The 27736-nt window shown below is 35.3% G+C and overlaps 2 protein-coding genes across 5 annotated transcripts in view; both read left to right on the forward strand.

The window, feature by feature from the left end:
• The window catches only part of LOC137397741 (solute carrier family 25 member 32-like), a 33994-nt gene extending 17609 nt beyond the window's left edge, over window positions 1-16385 (forward strand). For all 4 annotated transcript variants that reach the window (XM_068083968.1, XM_068083967.1, XM_068083969.1 and 1 more), the window contains 2 exons: window positions 7244-7389; window positions 15867-16385. In XM_068083968.1, the coding sequence (XP_067940069.1) occupies window positions 7244-7389; window positions 15867-15999 (279 nt within the window). In that variant the 3' untranslated portion in view covers window positions 16000-16385. The remainder of the gene's footprint in view (window positions 1-7243; window positions 7390-15866) is intronic.
• A 955-nt stretch (window positions 16386-17340) lies between these two features.
• Window positions 17341-27736, forward strand: part of LOC137404652 (uncharacterized) — a 38779-nt gene continuing 28383 nt past the window's right edge. Inside the window, exon 1 of the mRNA XM_068090880.1 lies at window positions 17341-17452. Coding sequence (XP_067946981.1) covers window positions 17395-17452 — 58 coding nt within the window. The 5' untranslated portion in view covers window positions 17341-17394. The remainder of the gene's footprint in view (window positions 17453-27736) is intronic.

Consider the following 27736-nt stretch of genomic DNA (forward strand, 5'->3'; position numbering starts at 1 on the left):
GGTCGTGTGCATTAGGCACTTCCATAAGAGCCAGCTTTATTCGGAGTAATTTGGGACAACTACAAGATTAAGAGTGAAAGAGGGAAAGGTTCCATTTCCTAATGGTGTTGTACCGTACAGCAAGAGAGCATTGTCAAACAGGAAAACCTCAACCGTAAGTAATTTATGAAGAATTTTAAATAAATATTAATAACAAATATAGTTATTTTATAATATCAATTAATAAATATATAAATAATTCAAAATATGTAGTACTGTACATTAGTACAAAGAAATGATTTGATATGACTGGGTGACAATGAGACTCAAGCTGAGTTGCATAGGCTACGTTTGTAACTGAGTAAAAGTTAGTAAGGGAATTTAAATTTTCTGTTTGGTCTGAATTGTCAGAAATGCTATAATCGTTCATAAAATATATGACTAATATTATCGTAAAATTTGGATTCCATTATTATTTATTATTCATGCTACCATTACTAATATAGGCTTTACAGATCACTTGAAGCGATTAGCCCGCATGATTATATTAGTAGTATTTGCGTTGTTTTGTAACGTTGTTTCATCAAAAGAAAACCTAATTTTTACAATCTAATTATATAATATTAAATTGCAGATTTAAATTAGGCCTCCGTTTGTTATTGTTTGTGTTGGCATTTATTTTTTCCTCTATACTTTTAGCAATCATCCCATGCAAGTATACAAACCATGTCGCTAATATTCACAGGAGCTTTCCAGGACACAAGTTCATCCAGTGCTCTCATGAACCAATTGATCCGTGAGTGATGAAAAAATATATTATTTATACCCAATGTTGGCATGAAAGCTGTATGTTGAATCTAATAATATATTCAAAAATATCAAAGCACAGGGAGATGTGTAATATAATATTTTATATATCACTTAGAATGCCTTTGGTTTGTGATATAAGAATATTTAGTCATTTTTTGCATAATAGTAAACAGAAATTGTACAAATGGTTAAATATTCTGCAGCTGGTTGACATTTGAATAAACAAAAACTTTGCAGATTTATAATATCTTGAAAAATAACAACGAATAATTTGATGTTTACAGAGAAATGGAAAGAAAGGTGAAATGGTTAATTCCAGGAAGTGCAAGGCACAAAGTCCTTTGTGATGCGTTAGGACAAGCGAGACTGCTAAACACATTGCGTCTGTTGACCCATGGTCAACACACAGGTGCTTTAGAAAACCTCCACAGCCTCATTAGAAAACCTCCACAGCCTGTGCAACTTTCTGAAATATTTGAAATATTTGAATTGCAGGACAGAGCAGCTCCACTTTCAAAATATTTTATAAAACCAGATGGTAACACAGCGAAAGAAATGCATAGGTCAAGATTTACATAAAGGTTAAACTCAATCCCTAGTTTTATGTGAGATATTTTTTTGATAAAGTTAATATAACAGGCTATTCAAATTATAAATATTATGCAGTTCTTTGTATAACACGATTTAGATTTATGTAACGTAACCTGTTAAATGTTGTTTTTTATGTCATGGCGCAAGTCAAATGATTGAAATATAATTATTTCTCAAACCATACATTATTCACTTATTCACTGTACAAGTCATGAAAATCGGCTAAGTAACATTGCTTTCAGATTCAGTTAAAAGATTAATAAAAACCATATTTTGCTCAACTCAACTGAACTTACATTAATTTCCTTCATCCATGATAAAAAGCTCCACTTCATTTTCGTCATTCTAATCTTCATCTTCCGGTTCCACATTTTTGAAGCTTACATAACTCCCATTTGAATCAGGCCACATTGTGCGAATGTAGGCAACAACGCATGAAGGAATAACTTTCTGGTTTCTTCTTCCAAGGTACCCGTAGACGCAATCTATATAGTTTCTATAAGCATGGTATCTGTAGTTTAAATTAGTCATGTTAGTAAACAGAAGAGTATCCCCTCTGAAGCCAAGATACCTTTGATGCTTGAACCATGAGAGTTGTATGGCAACTTTCCCCAATATCTGATGTATTAGTAAATTAGACTGCATGATGCAGCTATTTATACCGGGAATATACTGATCATCCTGAAAGTTTGTATTAGCCAAATTTTCAGTGTAGCAACATACTTTTTCAATAGCTGTCGGCAAGTCAGAACAATTGCCACACCTGCAAAATTTATCTGGAGTTGGTAAGATGTCAGTGGAAGTAGTTGTAGGCGAAGCAATTGTAGTTGAAGCAGTGGTAGTAATAGTAGTGCTCGTGGTCATTGCTATACTAATCGTTGTTGAACATGACGATGATGAATCTGACAGTCTGTTTCTCTTGCGCTCATTGAATAGTTCACCACTGATATATTTATATCTTTGCCCATCTTCAACTTCGTCATCAATTGGGTAGTTTCTATAAGGAGTGGTTGTTTTAGCTGTGAGTCTTTTAGCCATTATATTGTGAACATAATAGAACAGCGACAGAAATGAATTTAAGTTGAAATATTTTCTAAACGTTCTAAATGTGCACTTGTTTCTGGATTGTCACAGTTGCAAGAGGCGTGCGATGTCCCTCACATTAGATCACGGATTCAAGTCAAACGCTACGTGTCTCGTGGTTGGATGAATGATTAGGATTCAGTGTTCCCAGTGGCGAGCCCGTTTCACACTCATTTTCGCAATGGCGTTATCTATCCGATTTTTGCAAAATATGCGATTGAAAAAAGACTACTCATTTATATGTGAATGCACGGGCATTTTTTGTTTTTAAAATATTATTCTGAGTATTTATCTGTTGTAAGAAATAATTTATATTTTGCTAAACGTAGTAAATTACACAAAACAAATAGGGTAAATGTTGGCCTTCATCAGTAAATTGTGTTTACTTTCCCTTTAACGAATGTTTCCATGCTGTATCCGGAGCTGTTCCGAACGTTTAATTCTAATGCGCATGCTCCGGTTTGGTGAGAAAACCGAATCTATGTTCGAGATCCGAGACGAACAAATCTCAATTTTTTTGGTCAAAAGCCGAATTGGTCGAGAGTTAAAGCGTTCGAGAACCGAGGTTCCAATGTATGTTGATAAAACAGAGAACGACTATTGCGCGATTATTCATAAATACAAAGGTGATCGATTGACGTAGGTGTTACAGCGTTGGTCTACCAATCAGAATGTGGTGAGTTGAAGAATCGTCAAAAGTGTTCTTTTATCCTAACCTTGACCTCTGGGTACAGATAGTCGACGAAGAGGTAGTACCGCTTTCTATAGTAAAAATATGTTGTTTGCTTTATTGTAGACGTATAAAATATTTGTTATTAGTCTTCCTTTGCAGAATATACTTTGCTGTTTAAAAAAAGCAAGTTGTTGTAAATGAACGTCAAAAATGTGTGCTTCCCATCAACTTATTGTAAAAATGACCACAACCATAGGCTATAAACCTGTAGAATTGATCAAAAAAAAGAAAGGTTGTCAATGCACACCAATATTGCTGCAGTTACGATACAGCTGACAAATTACAAAGTTATCTTTAGTTTTTTTTGTATGATCGATCTTTAGTTTTTCCTTTTTGTACGGCCGAAGGGGGTGAGTTTGGAAAAATCTTGGAACAGATTAGGCAATTTGCATGTATTTCATGGCTGGTATTAGGCAAAATCCTTATAACGGATACGTTCCTGGAACGGATTGTTTACAGTACAATGTAGGAGCACCTACTGTATAACCTATGTTATGAGTCAAACAGTCAGTGATTTATTTGACTACTTAGTTTTCAAGTGCTTGGAAGAATAGCTGAGCCTTTTGGAATACTTGTATGTCAAAGACGTGTTGAGGATCATGCTAGTCAGTGTTACGTGATAGGCTTTCCATAGAGCAGAGATTAATGTACTAATCTACTGAACAAATAATGCCGCGGATGAAGGAATCAGTTTGTTTTGAACTGTTTTTGTCACTAATCACCATTCTGTCCAGTCTATGCCACTAATAATGTAACAGCTCAGGGTGCCTGCAATCATTTTTCTACGTTCACAATGACCAACCCTGAGGAGATGAAGGATTAGTTCTACTAGGATTTGAGGGATGTTACTCCTACGCGAGTACCAGCCAATGATATATTAATAGTAACTCGGAACTTGAATGCTAGAATGGGCTCAGACGCGGCGAAAGGGAAAAGTGTACTTTGATGTCACTGAGTAGGAAAGCGTAATCCAACATGGATCGGCTCTGGGGTCTTTATTCCGGCTTAAACCTTGTAATTGCTAATACTCTCTCCAAGCACAATGTGTACAGCAGCAGGATACATCAATGCATACGAAAATCTTAAAACTGACATTTGTTTGAATTATGTCATTGCCAACAGAACGTCATCAGAAACAAGAAAACAAAATTTCATTATTCATTAGAAAGCACCAGCACATTACTTGGTTTTACAGTTTGTTCTCTTAACCATCTGGGTACAGGGTTTAAAAAACCGAATAAATCAGGTTTTGTTGGTTTAAACGGGTTTTTACAGTTTATTTAATTTGACCAAGGATTTTGCAATTTTAAGTCTAATTAACACCACTTGCTATTGTTGCATGATTGAGTATCGAACATACATATGCGGAATCAACTGTTAAAGATGGTACTGTGGGCGTTGTTATGAGAAAAAGGAGAGAAAACATGGAAATTTCAAAATGAGCCTTTAATCAAACATGAATAAAGAAATTCAGAGCAGAAATCTTATCACATAATATGAATATATTACATACAACTTTATGTATAAGTAGGAATTTTAATTCCAGTGATTAATTGTGTGGAAGTGAAGACCAGCTTGACATTTTGCTACGTGTGCTTTAAGCCTATCGGCATGGCCTTGCATTATGACAACACACTACTTATTACATTTTGCCTTAAAACCTTTGCCTTTTGCAGTTTGACTGAAAAACTGCCAAACGTGATCCTGTTTGCGAGGATGTTGGAAACTCATTGCACAACTCTAACTTTTCGAAACACGAACAACTTGATAAACTGAATTCTAACAATTCAACTATTTTGGCTTGTGCCCACTAAATGAAATATTAGTTTGCACACCTAAAGTTTTTCCCAAAAGGATTTTATTGTTTTAATTTCTGGCTATAAACAATTCTCTCTCACTAGCCAGACTTGAGAAAGTTTTTATTCATTATCAGAGGCGATGATGGGATTAGTATATTTCATATGGTTTCATATTTCATCGGTAAAGGGATCATCATATCACTTGATAAAAGCAATTGAAAATGAAATTCAATTCATTGTTGTGCTAGGATTTCGTGTAGTCTCAACTTGATCTCTGCCATCACTTTACTACTGTGTCTTAAATGAACTTCTACAGCTGATAATTACATAGAATTGCGTTTCTACCACACAGGAACCACTAAGAGCTTAAAATATTGTTTTGCTCAAAAAATAATGAAAAACCTTAAAAACCGGTTTTTTCGGCTTCTTCAAACCGCTTGGTTGAAATCCTCGGTTTAAACCAAGACATAACTTTGTGTCCTTACTACATGCATGACTTGTGCTTACATGACCCGAGTGTCATGTTCACATTTCAGTGAATCTGCCATTGCTCAGAATCTATAAAACTTAGTGACTGGTGAATGAGCATAACCTTTACAAAATATCTACAAACCTGGTATATTCACAGTACAAACATATTTAGATTGCATACAAAGCGGTTTTAAACAGTTGGACGAGTATTTGATCAATAGGGACAAAAGAAAAGCATAACGGCAAAATTATGTGCATTTCATCGTAATTTCTCAAACAGCACCTAAATATTTATGAAGACTTTCAAAACTTTGTGAAAAATCCCTTAACTCGAGGTCCATCACACTATAAACCTGTATAGAATATTAGTAGGAAACTCATTTCTTGGTATTTGCTGGTCTAACCAATGGAAAAATTGTCTTGCAAAAATCTAATTAGCCAAAACCTTTCATTTCTATAAACAAGATTTACATTTCTACATGGGGTTTTCTTTCTAGCATTGTTACAATGCTTATTAGTTTAAATTTGAAACCTTTCTTTGTTGCAGCACACATTTATTAATTTTAGGATATTTCCGCTATTGTTAAATATAGTTTTGACGATGCAAATATATTGGCTAGTTTACCCTATGATTTTCAGGGCTCCACTTCAGGTTTGTTCAATATTTATATTGCGTTATATAACTCTGCATTAATTTATTCTAGCTTTTTCAAACTGTTTTTATGTTATCTCAACTTCTTCTCTACCAGCAAAATAAAATAGCTAGCAATATCCTTCTGCTATAAAAACATAGCCCGGACAGTTGTATTTTCATTTTAAAAAACCACCCTTTTGTATTCAACATCATCTTGTGTGCTATGAGGTCACCCAAGCCAGGTATTATAATAGGTCATACTCTGTTGTTGGAAACGTTTGAATGGTATACTGTATTGTTAGTTTGGGCTAGCTAGAGCAAGAACAGAACAAGCGCCAAAACAAAATGTCACATTTTTGAGCAAAAACATGCGCCGGGGCGGCACTTAGCGCAATGAATAATGTGACAGTCAAAGGGTTACTTACTCACGAGCATATGAGGTCTCATTAGCAACTCTAACTCTTCTGTTATAAATAAAATTTTACAAAAAATTTTACTTTTGGAAGCTTAAGAGTTAGGTGTTTTCATTTGGGTTCTATTGTTAGTTCAAAGTATACACTACACTAATGGTAAGCTTGCACAGAAGCAGCTTCTAAAACAGAAAACCCGGTAGTCTTATGCTTTTCACTTAGGTTGCCTATCAAACTTGGAAGCTCATTGGATGAAGTATCAACTTTTATGTGCTTAAATCTAATCTAACACACATGTAATGACATGATGTTTTTTTTCTGATCACACGACATCAATATTATCGTGTGGTCATCCATGCTACCAGGTCTTACGAGTTAAAATTAATTTTGTCAATTTAAAACTTCTAATATAATTCTTAATGGTCCTTTAAATAGTATGCAAGGTAATCAAATCTATTGCATTGACTTTAGCATTACCATTTTGCATTTTCAATCCCCCTATCATAACTCAGTAATTGGTTGGTCATTCACATGGCAGCTTTACTTTTTGCATTGGCCAAATAGGCACTATGATATTTTGTGGGGTGAGTGAGTTCGGTCTGCGTGTGAGTTACTTCAACATTCTTATTAGTGAGGCAGGTTTCAAGGGTTGGCGAGATGGTTTCATAAGCTACAGCTTTAAAAGAATATTTAATAGTAAATGGCATATTCTCTTTTTTTCTATTCATTACAGAGCCCCTTAGCCTACATCACATGTGCTGCTTTGTCCAAGAGTGTTGCAGTCATCTGCACCTATCCGTATCAAGTGATAAGGTCTCGATTGCAGGAGCAGCACCGACCATATAACGGAGTAACGCATGTCATCCGTGATACCTACAGGTAGCATCATTGTTTTCTGCCACTTCATTTGTCCTAGCAGTTGAATGATGAAGTTACTACATTGATACTATAGTAAAATGCATTAGGCAGAATTTAAGTCAATTAATAGCTAGTCAATAGTAATTCAGCCTCAAGCTTTCATGTCTCTAGTGTTAGCTTCTCTAACATACAACACTATATATTCATATAAGAGTAGCTGCTTTAGCATACAACACTATATATTCATATAAGGGTAGCTTCTCTAACTTACAACACTATATATTCATATAAGAGTAGCTGCTCTAACATACAACACTATATATTCATATAAGAGTAGCTGCTCTAACATACAACACTATATATTCATATAAGAGTAGCTGCTCTAACATACAACACTATATATTCATATAAGAGTAGCTGCTCTAACATACAACACTACATATTCATATGAGAGTAGCTGCTCTAACATACAACACTATATATTCATATAAGAGTAGCTGCTCTAACATACAACACTAAATATTCATATAAGAGTAGCTGCTCTAACATACAACACTATATATTCATATAAGAGTAGCTGCTTTAGCATACAACACTATATATTCATATAAGAGTAGCTGCTCTAACATACAACACTATATATTCATATAAGAGTAGCTGCTCTAACATACAACACTATATATTCATATAAGAGTAGCTTCTCTAACATACAACACTATATATTCATATATATTCGAGAATACTTCAAAGGAATCCACAATGCCCTAGGGGCAGAAAAGATTGGGCACAAAGCAGTGGAAGGTCTTCATATTTATTTGCTTTTTTGCTCAAAAAGCGATTTTACTAGGAAGCCAACGAGACTTAACAAAATGAAATTCTCAGGCAGCAAAGTTTCAAATTAGCTTTGCTGATCATCATGCATTGTGTTTGTAACATGTTTAACTTCCTTCCAACAGTCACTCTTTATTGCTTCACATCGCTAAATGTTGAATCCTTAACTTGGTGTGTTTGTGTGGAGATAATTTTATCTGCTCTTTCTATGTATAGAGATCATTTTGGATGCTACATGTACATGCGCATATTCGTAACAAATCTGCTACAATAAGGAAATTCATAACTATGGTTTGAAGATCATTTATCATTATAAGTAACCAAAGCTTAAAACAGAGTCCCTGTTGAAAAATGAACCATGCGGGCATCAAATGATTTCTAGACAGCAAAAAGATAATATTATTTACTATTTAGGTTGCTACACAAATTGCTACACAAATTCATGCCAAGTTTCAGATAATGAACAGCTCGATTGAATTTTATTGTCAGTGAAGACCATTTCTACAGAATTGTTCTGTTCATTCCTTTCAGTGCTGAGTTAATGCTTTTATCGACTCCTGAAGTTTGCCGGCAGTTTAAATTATATGCTGTTAACAGCCGTTTTATTCTTTTTAAAGGAAGAATTATATTGGCCTTGTCGAATGCCTTTGGACAAATTTTGCGAAGCAAAATGGCGTCAAATCCTGTCGGATTTTACAGTTTCTAATATTTGGAATGCATGAAACTCCGAACCCATTCAAAGCAAGTAAACCCAGTGAAGGTCTACTGCCCAATGCACTGAAAATTTACTGCGTACTGCACTGCATTGATGCAAAGCAGTTCTAATACGTCACAACCCTGCTACATCTCTTGTTGTCGATAAATTACTTTAGTTTTATTTTCACAAATAACTAGTCTGGCTTCCAATTATTTTCCTAAGGATAGGTTGCTGGTTAAAGATGCGCATTAACATCAAAATCATCCTCTGTCATCGCTCTAGGTCTCTAGATAGCCGAAGAGTTAGTATTGAACAATTTAATAATATGACGGTGTAAATATAATAGGATAATAATAATATGATGGTGTAAATATAATAGGATAATAATAATATGATGGTGTAAATATAATAGGATAATAATAATATGATGGTGTAAATATAATAGGATAATAATAATATGATGGTGTAAATATAATAGGATAATAATAATATGATGGTGTAAATATAATAGGATAATAATAATATGATGTAATGAAATGAGAATGCAATAAAATAATAACATAATAATGGTGTAATGTCAAAAGGTAATGGTATAATAGTGTAATAGATCAATAAGGTGGTAATGTAATATAGCATATTATTAGGTGAATGACCGGCATTGCACGGGTGAATAAAATAATCACTCAATGAATTTGAATAACTTAAGCTAGTAAAGCTAGTAACTTACTATAATAAGAGCTGTCCTAAAGGAAAGCCAGCTTATGACATTGCCTGTAATGACCAAGCGTGCTAATTAATATCTATTAATATTTTTCTAAGCACTTTAAGTCTATTTTAAACAATATAATGAATACGTGCAGCATTATTAATTGCTAAGGCCTGTTGGGCACATTGTCTAATGGGTTAGCTCGTTTGTCTGTAGACCTGGAGGTTCCGAGTTCCAATCCTTTGCGAAGTGGATTTTTCGTATCTGAAACATTATCGCAATAACTAGACACACAAATGACAGACAGATGGACAAATGTTAAAGATTTATATAAATTATAATGTTATAATGTTGTAATACTATAATAATGATGTAATACTATAATAATTATGTAATACTATAATAATGATGTAATACTATAATAATGATGTAATACTATAATAATGATGTAATACTATAATAATGCAATCATGTTTTTGTTAATCAAAATTTTGTTAGAATAATAATGTTTCAAGATCTAATACATGAAGAGATTCAATGTGTATCAGATGTGGGCGCAGCACCTACAAGAGTGTCAATGTGTATCAGATGTGGGCGCAGCACCTACAAGAGTGTCAATGTGTATCAGATGTGGGCGCAGTTCCCACAAGAGTGTCAATGTGTATCAGATGTGGGCGCAGCACCCACAAGAGTGTCAATGTGTATCAGATGTGGGTGCAGCACCCACAAGAGGGTCAATGTGTATCAGATGTTGGTGCAGCACCCACAAGAGTGTCAATGTGTATCAGATGTGGGCGTAGCACCCACAAGAGTGTCAATGTGTATCAGATGTGGGCGCAGCATCCACAAGAGTGTTAAGAATTGGAGATATATTTTTAGGTATGAACAAGCGAAAAGCATTCCGTGTTAACATAATGATGTGTTAACATAATGATGTGTTAACATAATGATGTGTTAACATAATGATGTGTTAACATAATGATGTGTTAACATAATGATGTGTTAACATAATGATGTGTTAACATAATGATGTGTTAACATAATGATGTGTGTCACTGAATAAGTTAGTTTTAATTTTAAAGCGTTAATTCGACAACAAACGCAGTACATGCTCGATTGTCTGATGTTATGGTCAAATCTATACTCATTTGCCATACACATTTTCCAACATACTATGTTCGAAGTTTCTCAAAGTATGCATCGGGTTTTGTTAATCAGTGTGTATGTACATTTATTTTCCACAGTTGGGTTTTACCAAGCATCATTGCCTTCCATTGAGCATCATTGAGTTTTAAGCATCATGCCTTCCTTTTCACTTGCAAAACTGTGGATCTGGAGAAGACTAGTGTGAGTGGTAGTAACGGGAAAGACTAGTGTGAGTGGTAGTAACAGGAAAGACTAGTGTGAGTGGTAGTAATGGGGAAAGAGGAAGACTAGTGTGAGTGGTAGTAACGGGGAAAGAGGAAGACTAGTGTGAGTGGTAGTAACGGGGAAAGAGGAAGAACTAGTGTGAGTAGTAGTAACGGGGAAAGACTAGTGTGAGTGGTAGTAACGGGGAAAGACTAGTGTGAGTGGTACTAACGGGGAAAGACTAGTGTGAGTAGTAGTAACGGGGAAAGACTAGTGTGAGTGGTAGTAACGGGGAAAGACTAGTGTGAGTGGTACTAACGGGGAAAGACTAGTGTGAGTGGTAGTAACGGGGAAAGACTAGTGTGAGTGGTAGTAACGGGGAAAGACTAGTGTGAGTGGTAGTAACGGGGAAGACTAGTGTGAGTGGTAGTAACGGGGAAAGAGGAAGAACTAGTGTGAGTGGTAGTAACGGGGAAAGACTAGTGTGAGTGGTACTAACGGGGAAAGACTAGTGTGAGTGGTAGTAACGGGGAAAGACTAGTGTGAGTGGTAGTAACGGGGAAAGACTAGTGTGAGTGGTAGTAACGGGAAAAGACTAGTGTGAGTGGTAGTAACGGGGAAAGACTAGTGTGAGTGGTAGTAACGGGGAAGACTAGTGTGAGTGGTAGTAACGGGGAAAGAGGAAGAACTAGTGTGAGTGGTAGTAACGGGGAAAGACTAGTGTGAGTGGTACTAACGGGGAAAGACTAGTGTGAGTGGTAGTAACGGGGAAAGACTAGTGTGAGTGGTAGTAACGGGGAAAGACTAGTGTGAGTGGTAGTAACGGGAAAAGACTAGTGTGAGTGGTAGTAACGGGGAAGACTAGTGTGAGTGGTAGTAACGGGGAAAGAGGAAGAACTAGTGTGAGTGGTAGTAACGGGGAAAGACTAGTGTGAGTGGTAGTAACGGGGAAAGACTAGTGTGAGTGGTAGTAACGGGGAAAGAGGAAGACTAGTGTGAGTGGTAGTAACGGGGAAAGAGGAAGAACTAGTGTGAGTAGTAGTAACGGGGAAAGACTAGTGTGAGTGGTAGTAACGGGGAAAGACTAGTGTGAGTGGTACTAACGGGGAAAGACTAGTGTGAGTAGTAGTAACGGGGAAAGACTAGTGTGAGTGGTAGTAACGGGGAAAGACTAGTGTGAGTGGTACTAACGGGGAAAGACTAGTGTGAGTGGTAGTAACGGGGAAAGACTAGTGTGAGTGGTAGTAACGGGGAAAGACTAGTGTGAGTGGTAGTAACGGGGAAGACTAGTGTGAGTGGTAGTAACGGGGAAAGAGGAAGAACTAGTGTGAGTGGTAGTAACGGGGAAAGACTAGTGTGAGTGGTACTAACGGGGAAAGACTAGTGTGAGTGGTAGTAACGGGGAAAGACTAGTGTGAGTGGTAGTAACGGGGAAAGACTAGTGTGAGTGGTAGTAACGGGAAAAGACTAGTGTGAGTGGTAGTAACGGGGAAAGACTAGTGTGAGTGGTAGTAACGGGGAAGACTAGTGTGAGTGGTAGTAACGGGGAAAGAGGAAGAACTAGTGTGAGTGGTAGTAACGGGGAAAGACTAGTGTGAGTGGTACTAACGGGGAAAGACTAGTGTGAGTGGTAGTAACGGGGAAAGACTAGTGTGAGTGGTAGTAACGGGGAAAGACTAGTGTGAGTGGTAGTAACGGGAAAAGACTAGTGTGAGTGGTAGTAACGGGGAAGACTAGTGTGAGTGGTAGTAACGGGGAAAGAGGAAGAACTAGTGTGAGTGGTAGTAACGGGGAAAGACTAGTGTGAGTGGTAGTAACGGGGAAAGACTAGTGTGAGTGGTAGTAACGGGGAAAGACTAGTGTGAGTGGTAGTAACGGGGAAAGACTAGTGTGAGTGGTAGTAACGGGGAAGACTAGTGTGAGTGGTAGTAACGGGGAAAGACTAGTGTGAGTGGTAGTAACGGGGAAAGACTAGTGTGAGTGGTAGTAACGGGAAAGACTAGTGTGAGTGGTAGTAATGGGGAAAGAGGAAGACTAGTGTGAGTGGTAGTAACGGGGAAAGAGGAAGACTAGTGTGAGTGGTAGTAACGGGGAAAGAGGAAGAACTAGTGTGAGTAGTAGTAACGGGGAAAGACTAGTGTGAGTGGTAGTAACGGGAAAAGACTAGTGTGAGTGGTACTAACGGGGAAAGACTAGTGTGAGTGGTAGTAACGGGGAAAGACTAGTGTGAGTGGTAGTAACGGGGAAAGACTAGTGTGAGTGGTAGTAACGGGGAAAGACTAGTGTGAGTGGTAGTAACGGGAAAAGACTAGTGTGAGTGGTAGTAACGGGGAAAGACTAGTGTGAGTGGTAGTAACGGGGAAGACTAGTGTGAGTGGTAGTAACGGGGAAAGAGGAAGAACTAGTGTGAGTGGTAGTAACGGGGAAAGACTAGTGTGAGTGGTAGTAACGGGGAAAGACTAGTGTGAGTGGTAGTAACGGGGAAAGACTAGTGTGAGTGGTAGTAACGGGAAAAGACTAGTGTGAGTGGTAGTAACGGGGAAGACTAGTGTGAGTGGTAGTAACGGGGAAAGAGGAAGAACTAGTGTGAGTGGTAGTAACGGGGAAAGACTAGTGTGAGTGGTAGTAACGGGGAAAGACTAGTGTGAGTGGTAGTAACGGGGAAAGACTAGTGTGAGTGGTAGTAACGGGGAAAGACTAGTGTGAGTGGTAGTAACGGGGAAAGACTAGTGTGAGTGGTAGTAACGGGAAAAGACTAGTGTGAGTGGTAGTAACGGGGAAGACTAGTGTGAGTGGTAGTAACGGGGAAAGAGGAAGAACTAGTGTGAGTGGTAGTAACGGGGAAAGACTAGTGTGAGTGGTAGTAACGGGGAAAGACTAGTGTGAGTGGTAGTAACGGGGAAAGACTAGTGTGAGTGGTAGTAACGGGGAAGACTAGTGTGAGTGGTAGTAACGGGGAAAGACTAGTGTGAGTGGTAGTAACGGGGAAAGACTAGTGTGAGTGGTAGTAACGGGGAAAGACTAGTGTGAGTGGTAGTAACGGGAAAGACTAGTGTGAGTGGTAGTAACGGGGAAAGACTAGTGTGAGTGGTAGTAACGGGGAAAGAGGAAGATGACAATACTTTCACTAGAGTAGAGCAAGAGCAAACATTGTTGGAAGCTCTGATTAGCTATCGTGAGGAAGAAAATGAATGTGATGAGAAGTGAAGAAAGCTTAGAATGAGTCAGATTTAAGAGTTCAGATGTGAAAATAGATACAGTCAAACATGGATAACTCGGCCACTGTTAGCTCGAAAACATGGTTAATTCGAACGGTTTCTTTGGTCCGTTCCCACGTAATGATAAATTGCTATAGATAACTCGAACTCAACACTGTTAATTCGAACTGTTTTTTTGCCCAACGGCTACCGAAACGGTTGTTATCGCTTTAGAAAATCACTTTATTCAAAGCCATAGAGGTAAACCTCATCTTTTCGTAATTCATAAGCGTTGTTATTACCACCATCGGCAAAATAATTTTGTCAACGACTTTTCTATAGGTTTGGTCAAATTTGATTTATACTGCTATACGATTAATAGCATGGGCTTGCCGGGTCACGCGCGCAAGGATTTTCGCCACGCACATACAAAACAAAAACAGCATGTTGTTTTGTATGTGCGTGGCGAAAATCCTTGAGTGCGTGACCCGGCTAGCCCGTGACGAATAGTTTTCCGACGTTGATTCCGTGTTGAATCAACGTCGGAGTGTTGAATGTTTAAAACGTCTTAAAATTGTTTTTATTAAACGTATACGTTGTCATAGCTAAAAAACTATTCATTGTTTGACCTAAACACAGAATACGTGTGTACATTCAATAACTATCCATTCAAAAAGCGTGAGTGATATACAATGTACCGTTAAACCTCGTAAAACTTTTAATTGAACTGCCTCGGAGTGTTGCTCTTAACGAATCCCAGGTAAAGTAAGGGATTTTTCTTTGGTAACTTTTTCTTGAAGTTGCATAAACTTCAAGAAAACTCGGCAAAATTGATCGTGGGTAAAACGCTCAAAAGAAAAAGATGTTTTTTCTTTTGAGCATTTCAACAACGATCAAGTTTTGCCAATGTCAATCTAAAAAAACGTCCTGGCAATAACATCACCTCAAACAACAAACCAATCTCAAGTGATAGAAAAATCTCTATACTTTTTGATAAAAACGTTTTAAACTTTACATTAGAAGCATTTAATTCGAAACAAGCCATTTGTGCTTTTGATTTATATTATAGTTTGCATATGTACATGTATCTACTAATAAATAAGTAAATACATGGACTTGTGACAGTGTTCTGATAACTTGAATGCTCTGATAATTCGAACACTTTTGCTCGGTCCCTTGAAGTTCGAGTTATCCATGTTTGACTGTAGTTGAAAATAAAATGTAAAAAATCTCATCGAAATTAATGACTAAACCGGGATAATTGAAAGTTCACCATGTCTCCAGTGAATCTAGTTGCGTATCTGCTGTAACACACCCTCAACGTAGATATGTTCACCCTGTCTCCAGTGAATCTAGTTGCGTATCTGCTTTAACACACCCTCAACGTAGATATGTTCACCATGTCTCCAGTGAATCTAGTTGCGTATCTGCTGTAACACACCCTCAACGTAGATATGTTCACCATGTCTCCAGTGAATCTAGTTGCGTATCTGCTGTAACACACCCTCAACGTAGATATCATCTCCTCTATATTGCCAATACTCTTTTTAGTCTGTCTCTAATATAAAGGCAAAGTGACAGTGAAAATCTATTGAATATTACTTCATGAATCTAGTGTCTTACATGTAGTTCAGTTTCTTACACCTATTATTTGCCTAGTTTTGTATACGTCTGGTATGATATTCTGCCTGCTGCTCTGATGGCTTCATTGTTGTAGAGGAGAAGGATTGAAGGCCTTCTACAAGGGTGTTATTCCTAATCTCGTTCGAGTCACTCCCGCCTGCTGCATAACCTTTTTCATCTACGAGACAATGATTTCACATTTTAGATTGCAAAAGGCGGCAAGCTGATAAACAAACGACTTATGTGTGCGGCAATATTGCCTTTCAGCTTCATTTAAATAATTTTTCTGGTTGGAAGTGCAAGCATTATTGTTAACAACTGTGGAATGTCTTAACATGTTTACCGTTGATGTTTACCACCTGTACAATCAGCAGTATATCAGTCTGCTCATTGATTCCATATTTTTGTTAGTGAAATGACTAGCAGCAATTGGAATGCAGCAGTGTGTTTATGCTCTTATCTCACACCGGTAGTCAATGTTGGATGGTTAGGGAACTCACGAGCTTTACTTCCACTATTGTATGGCGCCTTGTGTCAACTGTTATTACACTATTGTATGGCTCCTTGCGTCAACTGTTATTACACTATTGTATAAAGGTCTTAATTCGAACAATTACTAGCCTTTTAATTGTTCTCACTTTGTTGCATTTATTTTGAAACATAACCAGGATTTTGATTAATGTATAAGAGAACAGCTTTTGTGTTGACTTTATAAGCAAGATGATATATCGCATGAGAGGATAAGCTGAACATTTTAGCGCTAGCACTGGGTAATAAACACTATCAATAGGTAATACTGAAGCGGTGAAAGCCAGCCTTGCTCCCAGTTTGTTAGCAGGTGCTGCACCAGAGGGCTGTTAATTGTCATGTCTGATCATTCATCAATCTATTGCTTAAATCTCCTACCGGATTCGTATTAATCTAGCTAAAGGATATCAATACCTATTATGCAAAGGACTGGCAGACTTCAGCTGATGTTGTATTACCTGAGCAGGTAGGCGCACAAGTTGCAGTTGGTCGCTCTTAGTCGTAACTACAGCAACTGTAACTTTCAGCTTTTTACTGTTTAAATATCGTGTACAACAAAAACACGCGTGCTAGATATGACTGACAAGATGTCTCTAGTGAAGTAATGATACAACTTGCCAATAATTATGAAAAGACATTCTTTTTGAATACATTTACATCGATGAGAACAGTAAAAAATCGAGAAGTGAAGCCACACTCAAAAGTGACTTATTTTGAACTCTCCGTTTTTGATCTTCCCTTCTTATTCGTGTTATGGTACGTTAGACTCGCTCCTCTGAAGTGGCTGCCGCAATGCTATGCATCTGTTATATTGATACAATTTTTGAATGGTCATTAAATATATCTTATTTCATTTCACTACCATCAGATAGAACACATCAATAAAGCCTCAAGTCTAAATAATTGGCTGTTGGTTAAAGCTGTTGGTTACTAATTGATTGCACCAATGCAGGGCCGCTCTGCAGATTTCTCTGGAGAATACATCAATCTGATTGGCTGATTAGCTGCGTGTGCTGTTGACTTGTAGTATGAGGTGCTATTGGATCATCACTAGACAGTTGTAAGGCTTTGGTACATATCGACCTGCACCTAACATGTATTTACCACATATCTCCGTGCTTCTTGGATCGTTCTATATCACTACGGTTTCTTGTAAGTATGCTTTAACTTGTGATATCTTGTTGGAGCATTGACACAAGCTCCTTATATTCTGTGTAGTCAACTGAGTAGGTGGATTTTCATTGATGTACAATGTTTCTCACCTTTTAACTCGCTTCTCGAAGATATTAGATATGTAGCCCATCAGCCTCTTGATCTATTTCACTTTAACTTACAACATTAACCTTGTCCTTGCTCAGACACTTCTACGTTTAACATAAATCAGCAGAGTAATGAGACATTGATTAAGCTATATTCAAGAAAAAATGGCAGAGAACAGTAGACAGTGTTTTTAAATTGTTGGATTAAAAATTAATATGGAGGGTGTAGCATTCAACAGTGATCGATGGTATAGTCTGAACATGATATGTCTGTTTGTATGTTTGACAAAGTGTTTCCATTTAGTATATTATTACTTCATTAGCATACCACTCGAGATCACCTTTTTTCAGACAGATCGTTTGGTTGTGCATGAGCAGTTACGTGACAGAATGAATATGTTGCAAACCTATTCGACTGCACCAGACCCTGGCTTTTCTGATAACATACTCAGGGCATACCTACACTAGACAGTCTTGCCTATGATGGGTTGCCATTTAAAAAATATATATAACATACATATAGGCCTATGGTTATATGTGCCACTGTATATAACTTATGTATGTGATTATAAAGGCTCTGTGCATATACGTAACATACATACCATAAAAGTTGTATTTGATCACCACCTCTATTTGAGAGCTGGAGAAGGGTTAAAAAATAGAGCACCACCCTTGAATTGAACTCCACTTCTATTTGACCGCCACATAATAGCGAGTGATCAGTAGAAAAGTATCCACAAAACTATACTAATAATGACTTGATTACATTGATAACAATAAATTTGTTCATCGTTTCTGTTCGTATTGAAGTCCGTATTTCAATACCAAGTCTTTACAGTTTTTTCGTTTGAACTTGCAATGCAACCCCACGGATATAATTAGTAACTCTATCAAGTTAATAGTAGTTTCTTGTTTAACACAGTCTTGATACTTTGATGTCTGTGAAAAACAGTTTGCATTTACGATGGTACATGAATGCCAAGTTTTAGGCTAAAAGTATGGCTTATGGCCCTTGAGGCTAAAGGTATGACTTATGGCCCTTGAGGCTAAAGGTATAATAATGTGTGAGGTATAATAGCTAAAGGTATAATTGTGTGAAATGCAACGCGTAACATTTTGCTCGGCTAAAAAATTTGCTTGGATGCTAATATTTACTAGTTGAGCAGTGCAGAAGAAGAGTTGAGGTCAGAAGACGTTGTGAAATGTATCAAACAGCCAGAAATCATATTACCCAACTGGCTAAGCAAACGATACAAACAATTCTGTTTCAAAAATGTTAATTTTTGTTTCTGCGTAGAATTATTCATATTGAATTATTCATATAATCACACATGGATTATTCATATAATCCTTGCATGTGTTATAAGTATGGTTTGTTTATGTCACTTGTTTTTGAATATATATTTGCAGCATTTGATAATGTAGATTATTATTATATAACTTATAAATTGGCATATTTATAGCATGTTGTTGGATAGCATTATTGCAGTTATCTTGACTTACAATTAATCAACGTTCATAACTCCTCTTCTTTCGCACATAAAAAGCCAGTTTCTGCTGCCAACTGGAGCAAATATTAATGAGTGCAATGAGCTTTTATCCAACATTAAATATAGTTCTAAATAAAAATATGCCTTCAAATTTAGAATGAAATAAAAAATTGAAAGCTCCAACAAATTGCAAAGTAGTGTGCAGGCTGTAATATCATCGCATGTTAATTGCAAGCAATAGATATCAACTGGTAGAGATATTTCTCAGTTTCTCAATGCATATGTATTTAGAGATCTATGACAAGTTGGAGGTAAGTTTGCAGATTTTTTGCATCTAAAAGGGTTACATTTGCTTCACCCGTAAAAGTATTAAATTTAATTTCCCAAAATCCTGGCGAGCTATTTGAAAAATACAACGCCAGACTCTATTTGTGCGCCACTATACGTCATAGGCTAAGGATTGAAATATTGGGCCATGGCATTCAAATAAAGGTTTTGTGGCATATGGCTATGAGAGCCACTGTTTATGAGATACATATATGGTTATGAGGGCCCATTTATAGTATACATATATGGTTATGAGGGCCCGTGTATGACATACATATATGGTTATGAGGGCCTGTGTATCGCATACATATATGATTATGAGGGCCCATGTATGACATACATAAATGGTTATGAGGGCCCGTGTATTACATACATATATGGTTATGAGGGCCCATGCATGACATACATATATGATTATGAGGGCCCGTGTATGACATACATATATGGTTTTGAGGGCCCGTGTATGACATACATATATGGTTATGAGGGCCCGTGTATGACATACATATATGGTTATGAGGGCCCGTGTATATGCATATATGGTTATGAGGGCCCGTGTATAGCATATGTGTGTTTACATGAATTTCGAGAATCCTATGCTTTAAAGAAATGCACTTCCTTGGAGGCTTATTACAACTAACATCCCTGCTTATTTCATTAGCATCTGTGACAGAGATTTGAATGCCAGCTGCGCTGCTTGTGGCTAGTTGTGGCATTAATTATCCCTCAGATATCCTTCAGCAAGCATCAGGTCCTAGCATTAACTGTTTGTATTTGGTGACAAACAAACTATCTCAGCCTTTTCATTGGACAGTCTCAACTACCGTAAAACCTTTTTTGGCGCTCTATTTTTCAACCCTTACCTTAGAGTGGCGCTTTATTAGAAGTAAAGGGTGACGTATTTTCCAAACACCTCGTCAGAATGTTAAGAAGATAAATTAGTTAACCCTTTCACGGGCGAATCGAATGTCGCCCATATTTTGCATTCTCCTTCGGGCGATGTGACATTAACCCTTTTGGATGCAATAAATATGTTAACTTACTTTAACTTACCTCCAACTTGTTTTAATCTAACTCTCTAAATAAATATGCATGAGAAAGCTGATAAACATCTTTTCCAGTTGGTATCTAGTACTTACAATTAACCTACGATGATCTTATAGCAATTTGTTTGAGCTTTAAAGTTTTTTATTTCATTTTAAATTTGGAGGTATATTTTCATTTTTATAGCCGTATTTAACAAAATTGCATAAAAGTTCATTGCACTCATTGATATATTTGCTACAGTTTGCAGCCAAAACTGGCTTTTTATGTGCAATAGAAGAAGAGTTACAAGCGTCGAGCCATTGTAGGCTGAGTTCAGATTACCGCAATCATCCTATCAAATAATGCCATAAAACCACAAATTTATAAGTTTTATAATAATAATGATCTATAAAATGCTGCAAGCATATATTCAAATATAAGTGACATGAACAAAAATAATTTTAATACATGCAGAAACAAAAATTAACATTTTAAAACAAATATTAACATTTTTAAAACAAAAATATTTGCATCGTTTGCTCGGCCAGTTGCGTTCTCATTGTTGCTTCTGTTTGGAACCATTTCATAGTCTACTGGCTGTTCAATACCTTCCACAATGCCTTCTGACCTTAACTCGTCTTCTGCACAGCTGAGCTAGTCGATATTAGCTTCGAAACAATTTTTTAGTAGAGTAAAACTTATTTGTGATGCAATCTTAAATAGAAACCTCTGGCGCAAATGGGGAGAAACCGCGTGTAATCAAAATAGCCTCAAAATATGTAGTATCACATTTTCCATCGTAAATGCGAAAACCTTTTCCCACATACATCGAAGTATCAAGACTGCATTAAAAAAGGAACTATTATCAGTCTGATACAGTTAGTAAATATTTTTATGGTGTTGTATTCAAATTTTGGAACGTAAAAACCTAAAGACTTAGAGTTGGAAAACGGACTTTGATATGAACAAAAACAACAATTGAATTAATCGTTATTGACGTAATCGACTCATTATTAGTACTGTTTTGTGGACACTTTTCTATTAATCACTCGCTATTATGGGTTCGTAAGGATTAAAAATCTCAAATAGCATCTTTCAAATAGAAGTCGTGTTCAGTTAAAGGGTGGCGTTCTATTTTTCAACTCTTCTCCCATAGTGGCACTCAAATAGAGATGGACATTCAAATAAAGGTATTTGCTACATTAAACACAATTTTTCGCATCATCTTTGGGAGCCCACTACAGCTCTTCATATTTACTGCCGACTGCTTGACGGCTGCTGTTGATTAACCAATATTACTAACCAATATTACTAACCAATACTACTAACCAATATTACTAACCAATATTACTAACCAATATTACTGGCATGTTTACATAGTCTTTATGCTGCAGGTTCTTACTTCCAATACCATATCAATTCATCAATTCAGTTATTGGGCTTGGTGTGAGTGTCTTGAGATTGCTTGAATATAGCATGGCACATTCATTATAAATATGGATTTTTTTTGCGTATGTTCGGGTTCATAAGACATTCAGAAAATAATCATTGCCTCTGCTAAAAACTTTAGATTGTCTGTCGCAACAACCAATTATGTGACTCGCAAGTTCTATTAACAGTTTTGACCTCAACATTCCTGTTTTTGTTTTTCTTTGCATTTTCACTCCCTCCTTCAAACTTCTACTCACAGTCTTCACACTTCTACTCAGTCTTCACACTTCTACTCAGTCTTCACACTTCTACTCAGTCTTCACACTTCTACTCAGTCTTCACACTTCTACTCAGTCTTCACACTTCTACTCAGTCTTCACACTTCTACTCAGTCTTCACACTTCTACTCAGTCTTCACACTTCTACTCACAGTCTTCACGCTTCTACTCAGTCTTCACACTTCTACTCAGTCTTCACACTTCTACTCAGTCTTCACACTTCTACTCAGTCTTCACACTTCTACTCACAGTCTTCACACTTCTACTCAGTTTTCACACTTCTACTCACAGTCTTCACACTTCTACTCAGTCTTCACACTTCTACTCAGTCTTCACACTTCTACTCAGTCTTCACGCTTCTACTCAGTCTTCACACTTCTACTCAGTCTTCACACTTCTACTCAGTCTTCACACTTCTACTCAGTTTTCACACTTCTACTCAGTCTTCACACTTCTACTCAGTCTTCACACTTCTACTCAGTCTTCACGCTTCTACTCAGTCTTCACACTTCTACTCAGTCTTCACACTTCTACTCAGTCTTCACACTTCTACTCAGTCTTCACACTTCTACTCACAGTCTTCACACTTCTACTCAGTCTTCACACTTCTATTCACAGTCTTCACACGTCCCATGTTGCTGGATGTCTTTCCAGCTTTTGCAGTTCTGGAGCTTCCAAATTTTCCTTTAAAAATCTTGGCATTGATAGTCACAAAATAAATGTCAGTGGATGCAAAGCTTAGAAAGTAAGGTAAATCATCCAGGATGATAGTATGAGTTGTTAGTTATAAACACTGACAGATTCATCATGATAGCTGGAGCTATTAGTCATAAACACTGACAGGTTCATCATGGTAGTAGGAGTTGTTAGTCATGAACACTGACAGGTTCATCATGATAGTAGGAGTTGTTAGTCATGAACACTGACTAGTTCATCATGATAGTAGGAGTTGTTAGTCATGAACACTGACAGGTTCATCATGATAGTAGGAGTTGTTAGTCATGAACACTGACTAGTTCATCATGATAGTAGGAGTTGTTAGTCATGAACACTGACAGGTTCATCATGATAGTAGGAGTTGTTAGTTATAAACACTGACAGGTTCATCATGATAGTAGGAGTTGTTAGTCATGAACACTGACAGGTTCTAATGAAATGAACCTGTCAGTGTTCAGTTATAATGAAAACGAAACCGGAAACATATCGGTGTTAAAATTTTAGTTGATGATAAGGTTGATGTTTGGTAAAATACATGCTAAAACTTAGCTTAAGTATCTTTAGTAAGCTAAATTCATTTATAATTGCTTTTTTCTCAAAATACCATTGGCCATATATTTCATTACGAGTAACATCAAGTTGGTTTCACGGCTATCATTATAGCTTATAGAAAATATTTAGACTACTTTAGATAACTAGCTTACCGGGTAAGCTACCCAAATTCATTGGGTAACTATTTTATTATCCGCGTAATGCCTAATGCCCGCATACAGTAGTAAACTCATATAAAAATGCCCAGTGCTCAGTAATGAATCAGATAGTCAGCTCTAGTTATTGGAAAAAATACAGCCAGTATAGCACATGCTGGAATATGCATCCAGGGCATCATCGTATAGTCAGGCTATTGGAGACCTGGACCTCAGTAATAATTAAGCATTAGATAGTGCTCTAAGCTAGATCCATAGGCCTATTAACTATACTTTAATATAGTTAATAGTATAGTTAAAAAGTCTATGGCTAGATCGCTATTGGCTTGTTTTGTTTTCATTCATTGATTACTACTAGCTGTAGCATATCCACATTACTGGGTGTTAAAGCCACTCCCACCATTTTAACCTGTGCTGAAACTGAGACACAAATTTAAAAAAATCATCTAGACCTAAGTTTTTATTTGGTTTTAATTCAAGATTTTTTGAAACCTAACACTTTGCTGCCCAAAATAAATTGAGAGTTTTCCCATCTATGCCTTTCCTAGACTCAATATTATGGAAATAAATCGTTACAAGTCATTTTACAATTCAGTCAAAAAACAAATTCATCATTCATCAACTTCATCAACCTTCGCACACTTTGGATTCCTGGAAATTGCCATTGGGTTCTTTGGTTCAACAGCGACTTTGGAATTTAAATCATACTGGAGAGTTCAGAAATATTTTCCTTCGATAGCCTTTCAATAAAAAAGATTAAAGTCTGCCAGCAAAAAACTTTCCATTTCCTCCAGATGCCAAAAGACATTTGAAAAGTTTCACATCACTCAACAAGTCATTTTGTTAAAGCTGCGCCACTTGTTCTCAGGGAAAATTGAATTACCAATTGAAGAAGGCGTTTTGTCACCACCAACTTCATGTCTTTTTTGGAAACTTCCTTTACTGGGAGTACTTTGGCAACATCTTTGGTTTGTGTATAATCTTTGGTAGTGAAATTGAAGTTTGGAGTACTCTGTGTATCATAAATTTGTGAAAACTTTTTGAGGTCAAGGAATCTTTTCATCATTGGCAGTAAGTGATTATTCCCCTGGTTCTAACGTCTCAACTAGAAGCTCTCTACCTGTCTCAATCTTAACTGTAATTCCTCTCTCTTGCTGCCGTACTTGTACATTCAAAATGTAACATTTATACCTTAGGCTTTCTTACCTTAGAACGCTTCCTATTATTTAATGGGTGTATATTTCTAATGTTTATAGTTTATCATATAGTTAACAAGGTGTTTATTTCTAATGTTTATAGTTGATCATATAGTTAACAAGGTGTTTATTTCTAATGTTTATAGTTGATCATATAGTTAACAAGGTGTTTATTTCTAATGTTTATAGTTGATCATATAGTTAACAAGGTGTTTATTTCTAATATTTATAGTTGATCATATAGTTAACAAGGTGTTTATTTCTAATGTTTATAGTTTATCATATAGTTAACAAGGTGTTTATTTCTAATGTTTATAGTTGATCATAATAGTTAACAAGGTGTTTATTTCTAATGTTTATAGTTGATCATATAGTTAACAAGGTGTTTATTTCTAATATTTATAGTTGATCATATAGTTAACAAGGTGTTTATTTCTAATGTTTATAGTTTATCATATAGTTAACAAGGTGTTTATTTCTAATGTTTATAGTTTATCATATAGTTAACAAGGTGTTTATTTCTAATGTTTATAGTTGATCATAATAGTTAACAAGGTGTTTATTTCTAATGTTTATAGTTGATCATATAGTTAACAAGGTGTTTATTTCTAATGTTTATAGTTGATCATAATAGTTAACAAGGTGTTTATTTCTAATGTTTATAGTTTATCATATAGTTAACAAGGTGTTTATTTCTAATGTTTATAGTTGATCATAATAGTTAACAAGGTGTTTATTTCTAATGTTTATAGTTGATCATATAGTTAACAAGGTGTTTATTTCTAATGTTTATAGTTTATCATATAGTTAACAAGGTGTTTATTTCTAATGTTTATAGTTGATCATATAGTTAACAAGGTGTTTATTTCTAATGTTTATAGTTGATCATATAGTTAACAAGGTGTTTATTTCTAATATTTATAGTTGATCATATAGTTAACAAGGTGTTTATTTCTAATGTTTATAGTTTATCATATAGTTAACAAGGTGTTTATTTCTAATGTTTATAGTTTATCATATAGTTAACAAGGTGTTTATTTCTAATGTTTATAGTTGATCATAATAGTTAACAAGGTGTTTATTTCTAATGTTTATAGTTGATCATATAGTTAACAAGGTGTTTATTTCTAATGTTTATAGTTTATCATATAGTTAACAAGGTGTTTATTTCTAATGTTTATAGTTGATCATAATAGTTAACAAGGTGTTTATTTCTAATGTTTATAGTTGATCATATAGTTAACAAGGTGTTTATTTCTAATGTTTATAGTTTATCATATAGTTAACAAGGTGTATATTTCTAATGTTTATAGTTTATCATATAGTTGACAAGGTGTTTATTTCTAATGTTTATAGTTGATCATATAGTTAACAAGGTGTTTATTTCTAATGTTTATAGTTGATCATATAGTTAACAAGGTGTATATTTCTAATGTTTATAGTTGATCATATAGTTGACAAGGTGTTTATTTCTAATGTTTATAGTTGATCATATAGTTAACAAGGTGTATATTTCTAATGTTTATAGTTGATCATATAGTTAACAAGGTGTTTATTTCTAATGTTTATAGTTGATCATATAGTTAACAAGGTGTTTATTTCTAATGTTTATAGTTGATCATATAGTTAACAAGGTGTTTATTTCTAATGTTTATAGTTTATCATATAGTTAACAAGGTGTTTATTTCTAATGTTTATAGTTGATCATATAGTTGACAAGGTGTTTATTTCTAATGTTTATAGTTGATCATATAGTTAACAAGGTGTATATTTCTAATGTTTATAGTTGATCATATAGTTAACAAGGTGTTTATTTCTAATGTTTATAGTTGATCATATAGTTAACAAGGTGTTTATTTCTAATGTTTATAGTTTATCATATAGTTAACAAGGTGTTTATTTCTAATGTTTATAGTTTATCATATAGTTAACAAGGTGTTTATTTCTAATGTTTATAGTTGATCATATAGTTAACAAGGTGTTTATTTCTAATGTTTATAGTTTATCATATAGTTAACAAGGTGTTTATTTCTAATGTTTATAGTTTATCATATAGTTAACAAGGTGTTTATTTCTAATGTTTATAGTTTATCATATAGTTAACAAGGTGTTTATTTCTAATGTTTATAGTTGATCATATAGTTAACAAGGTGTTTATTTCTAATGTTTATAGTTGATCATATAGTTGACAAGGTGTTTATTTCTAATGTTTATAGTTGATCATATAGTTAACAAGGTGTTTATTTCTAATGTTTATAGTTGATCATAATAGTTAACAAGGTGTATATTTCTAATGTTTATAGTTGATCATATAGTTGACAAGGTGTTTATTTCTAATGTTTATAGTTGATCATATAGTTGACAAGGTGTTTATTTCTAATGTTTATAGTTGATCATATAGTTAACAAGGTGTTTATTTCTAATGTTTATAGTTGATCATATAGTTGACAAGGTGTTTATTTCTAATGTTTATAGTTGATCATATAGTTAACAAGGTGTTTATTTCTAATGTTTATAGTTGATCATAATAGTTAACAAGGTGTATATTTCTAATGTTTATAGTTGATCATATAGTTGACAAGGTGTTTATTTCTAATGTTTATAGTTGATCATATAGTTAACAAGGTGTTTATTTCTAATGTTTATAGTTGATCATATAGTTAACAAGGTGTATATTTCTAATGTTTATAGTTGATCATATAGTTAACAAGGTGTTTATTTCTAATGTTTATAGTTGATCATATAGTTGACAAGGTGTTTATTTCTAATGTTTATAGTTGATCATATAGTTAACAAGGTGTTTATTTCTAATGTTTATAGTTGATCATATAGTTAACAAGGTGTTTATTTCTAATGTTTATAGTTGATCATATAGTTAACAAGGTGTTTATTTCTAATGTTTATAGTTGATCATATAGTTAACAAGGTGTATATTTCTAATGTTTATAGTTGATCATATAGTTGACAAGGTGTATATTTCTAATGTTTATAGTTGATCATATAAT

The sequence above is a fragment of the Watersipora subatra genome, chromosome 1, assembly GCF_963576615.1.
Source record: "Watersipora subatra chromosome 1, tzWatSuba1.1, whole genome shotgun sequence".
NCBI classification, from domain to species: Eukaryota; Metazoa; Bryozoa; class Gymnolaemata; order Cheilostomatida; family Watersiporidae; genus Watersipora; species Watersipora subatra.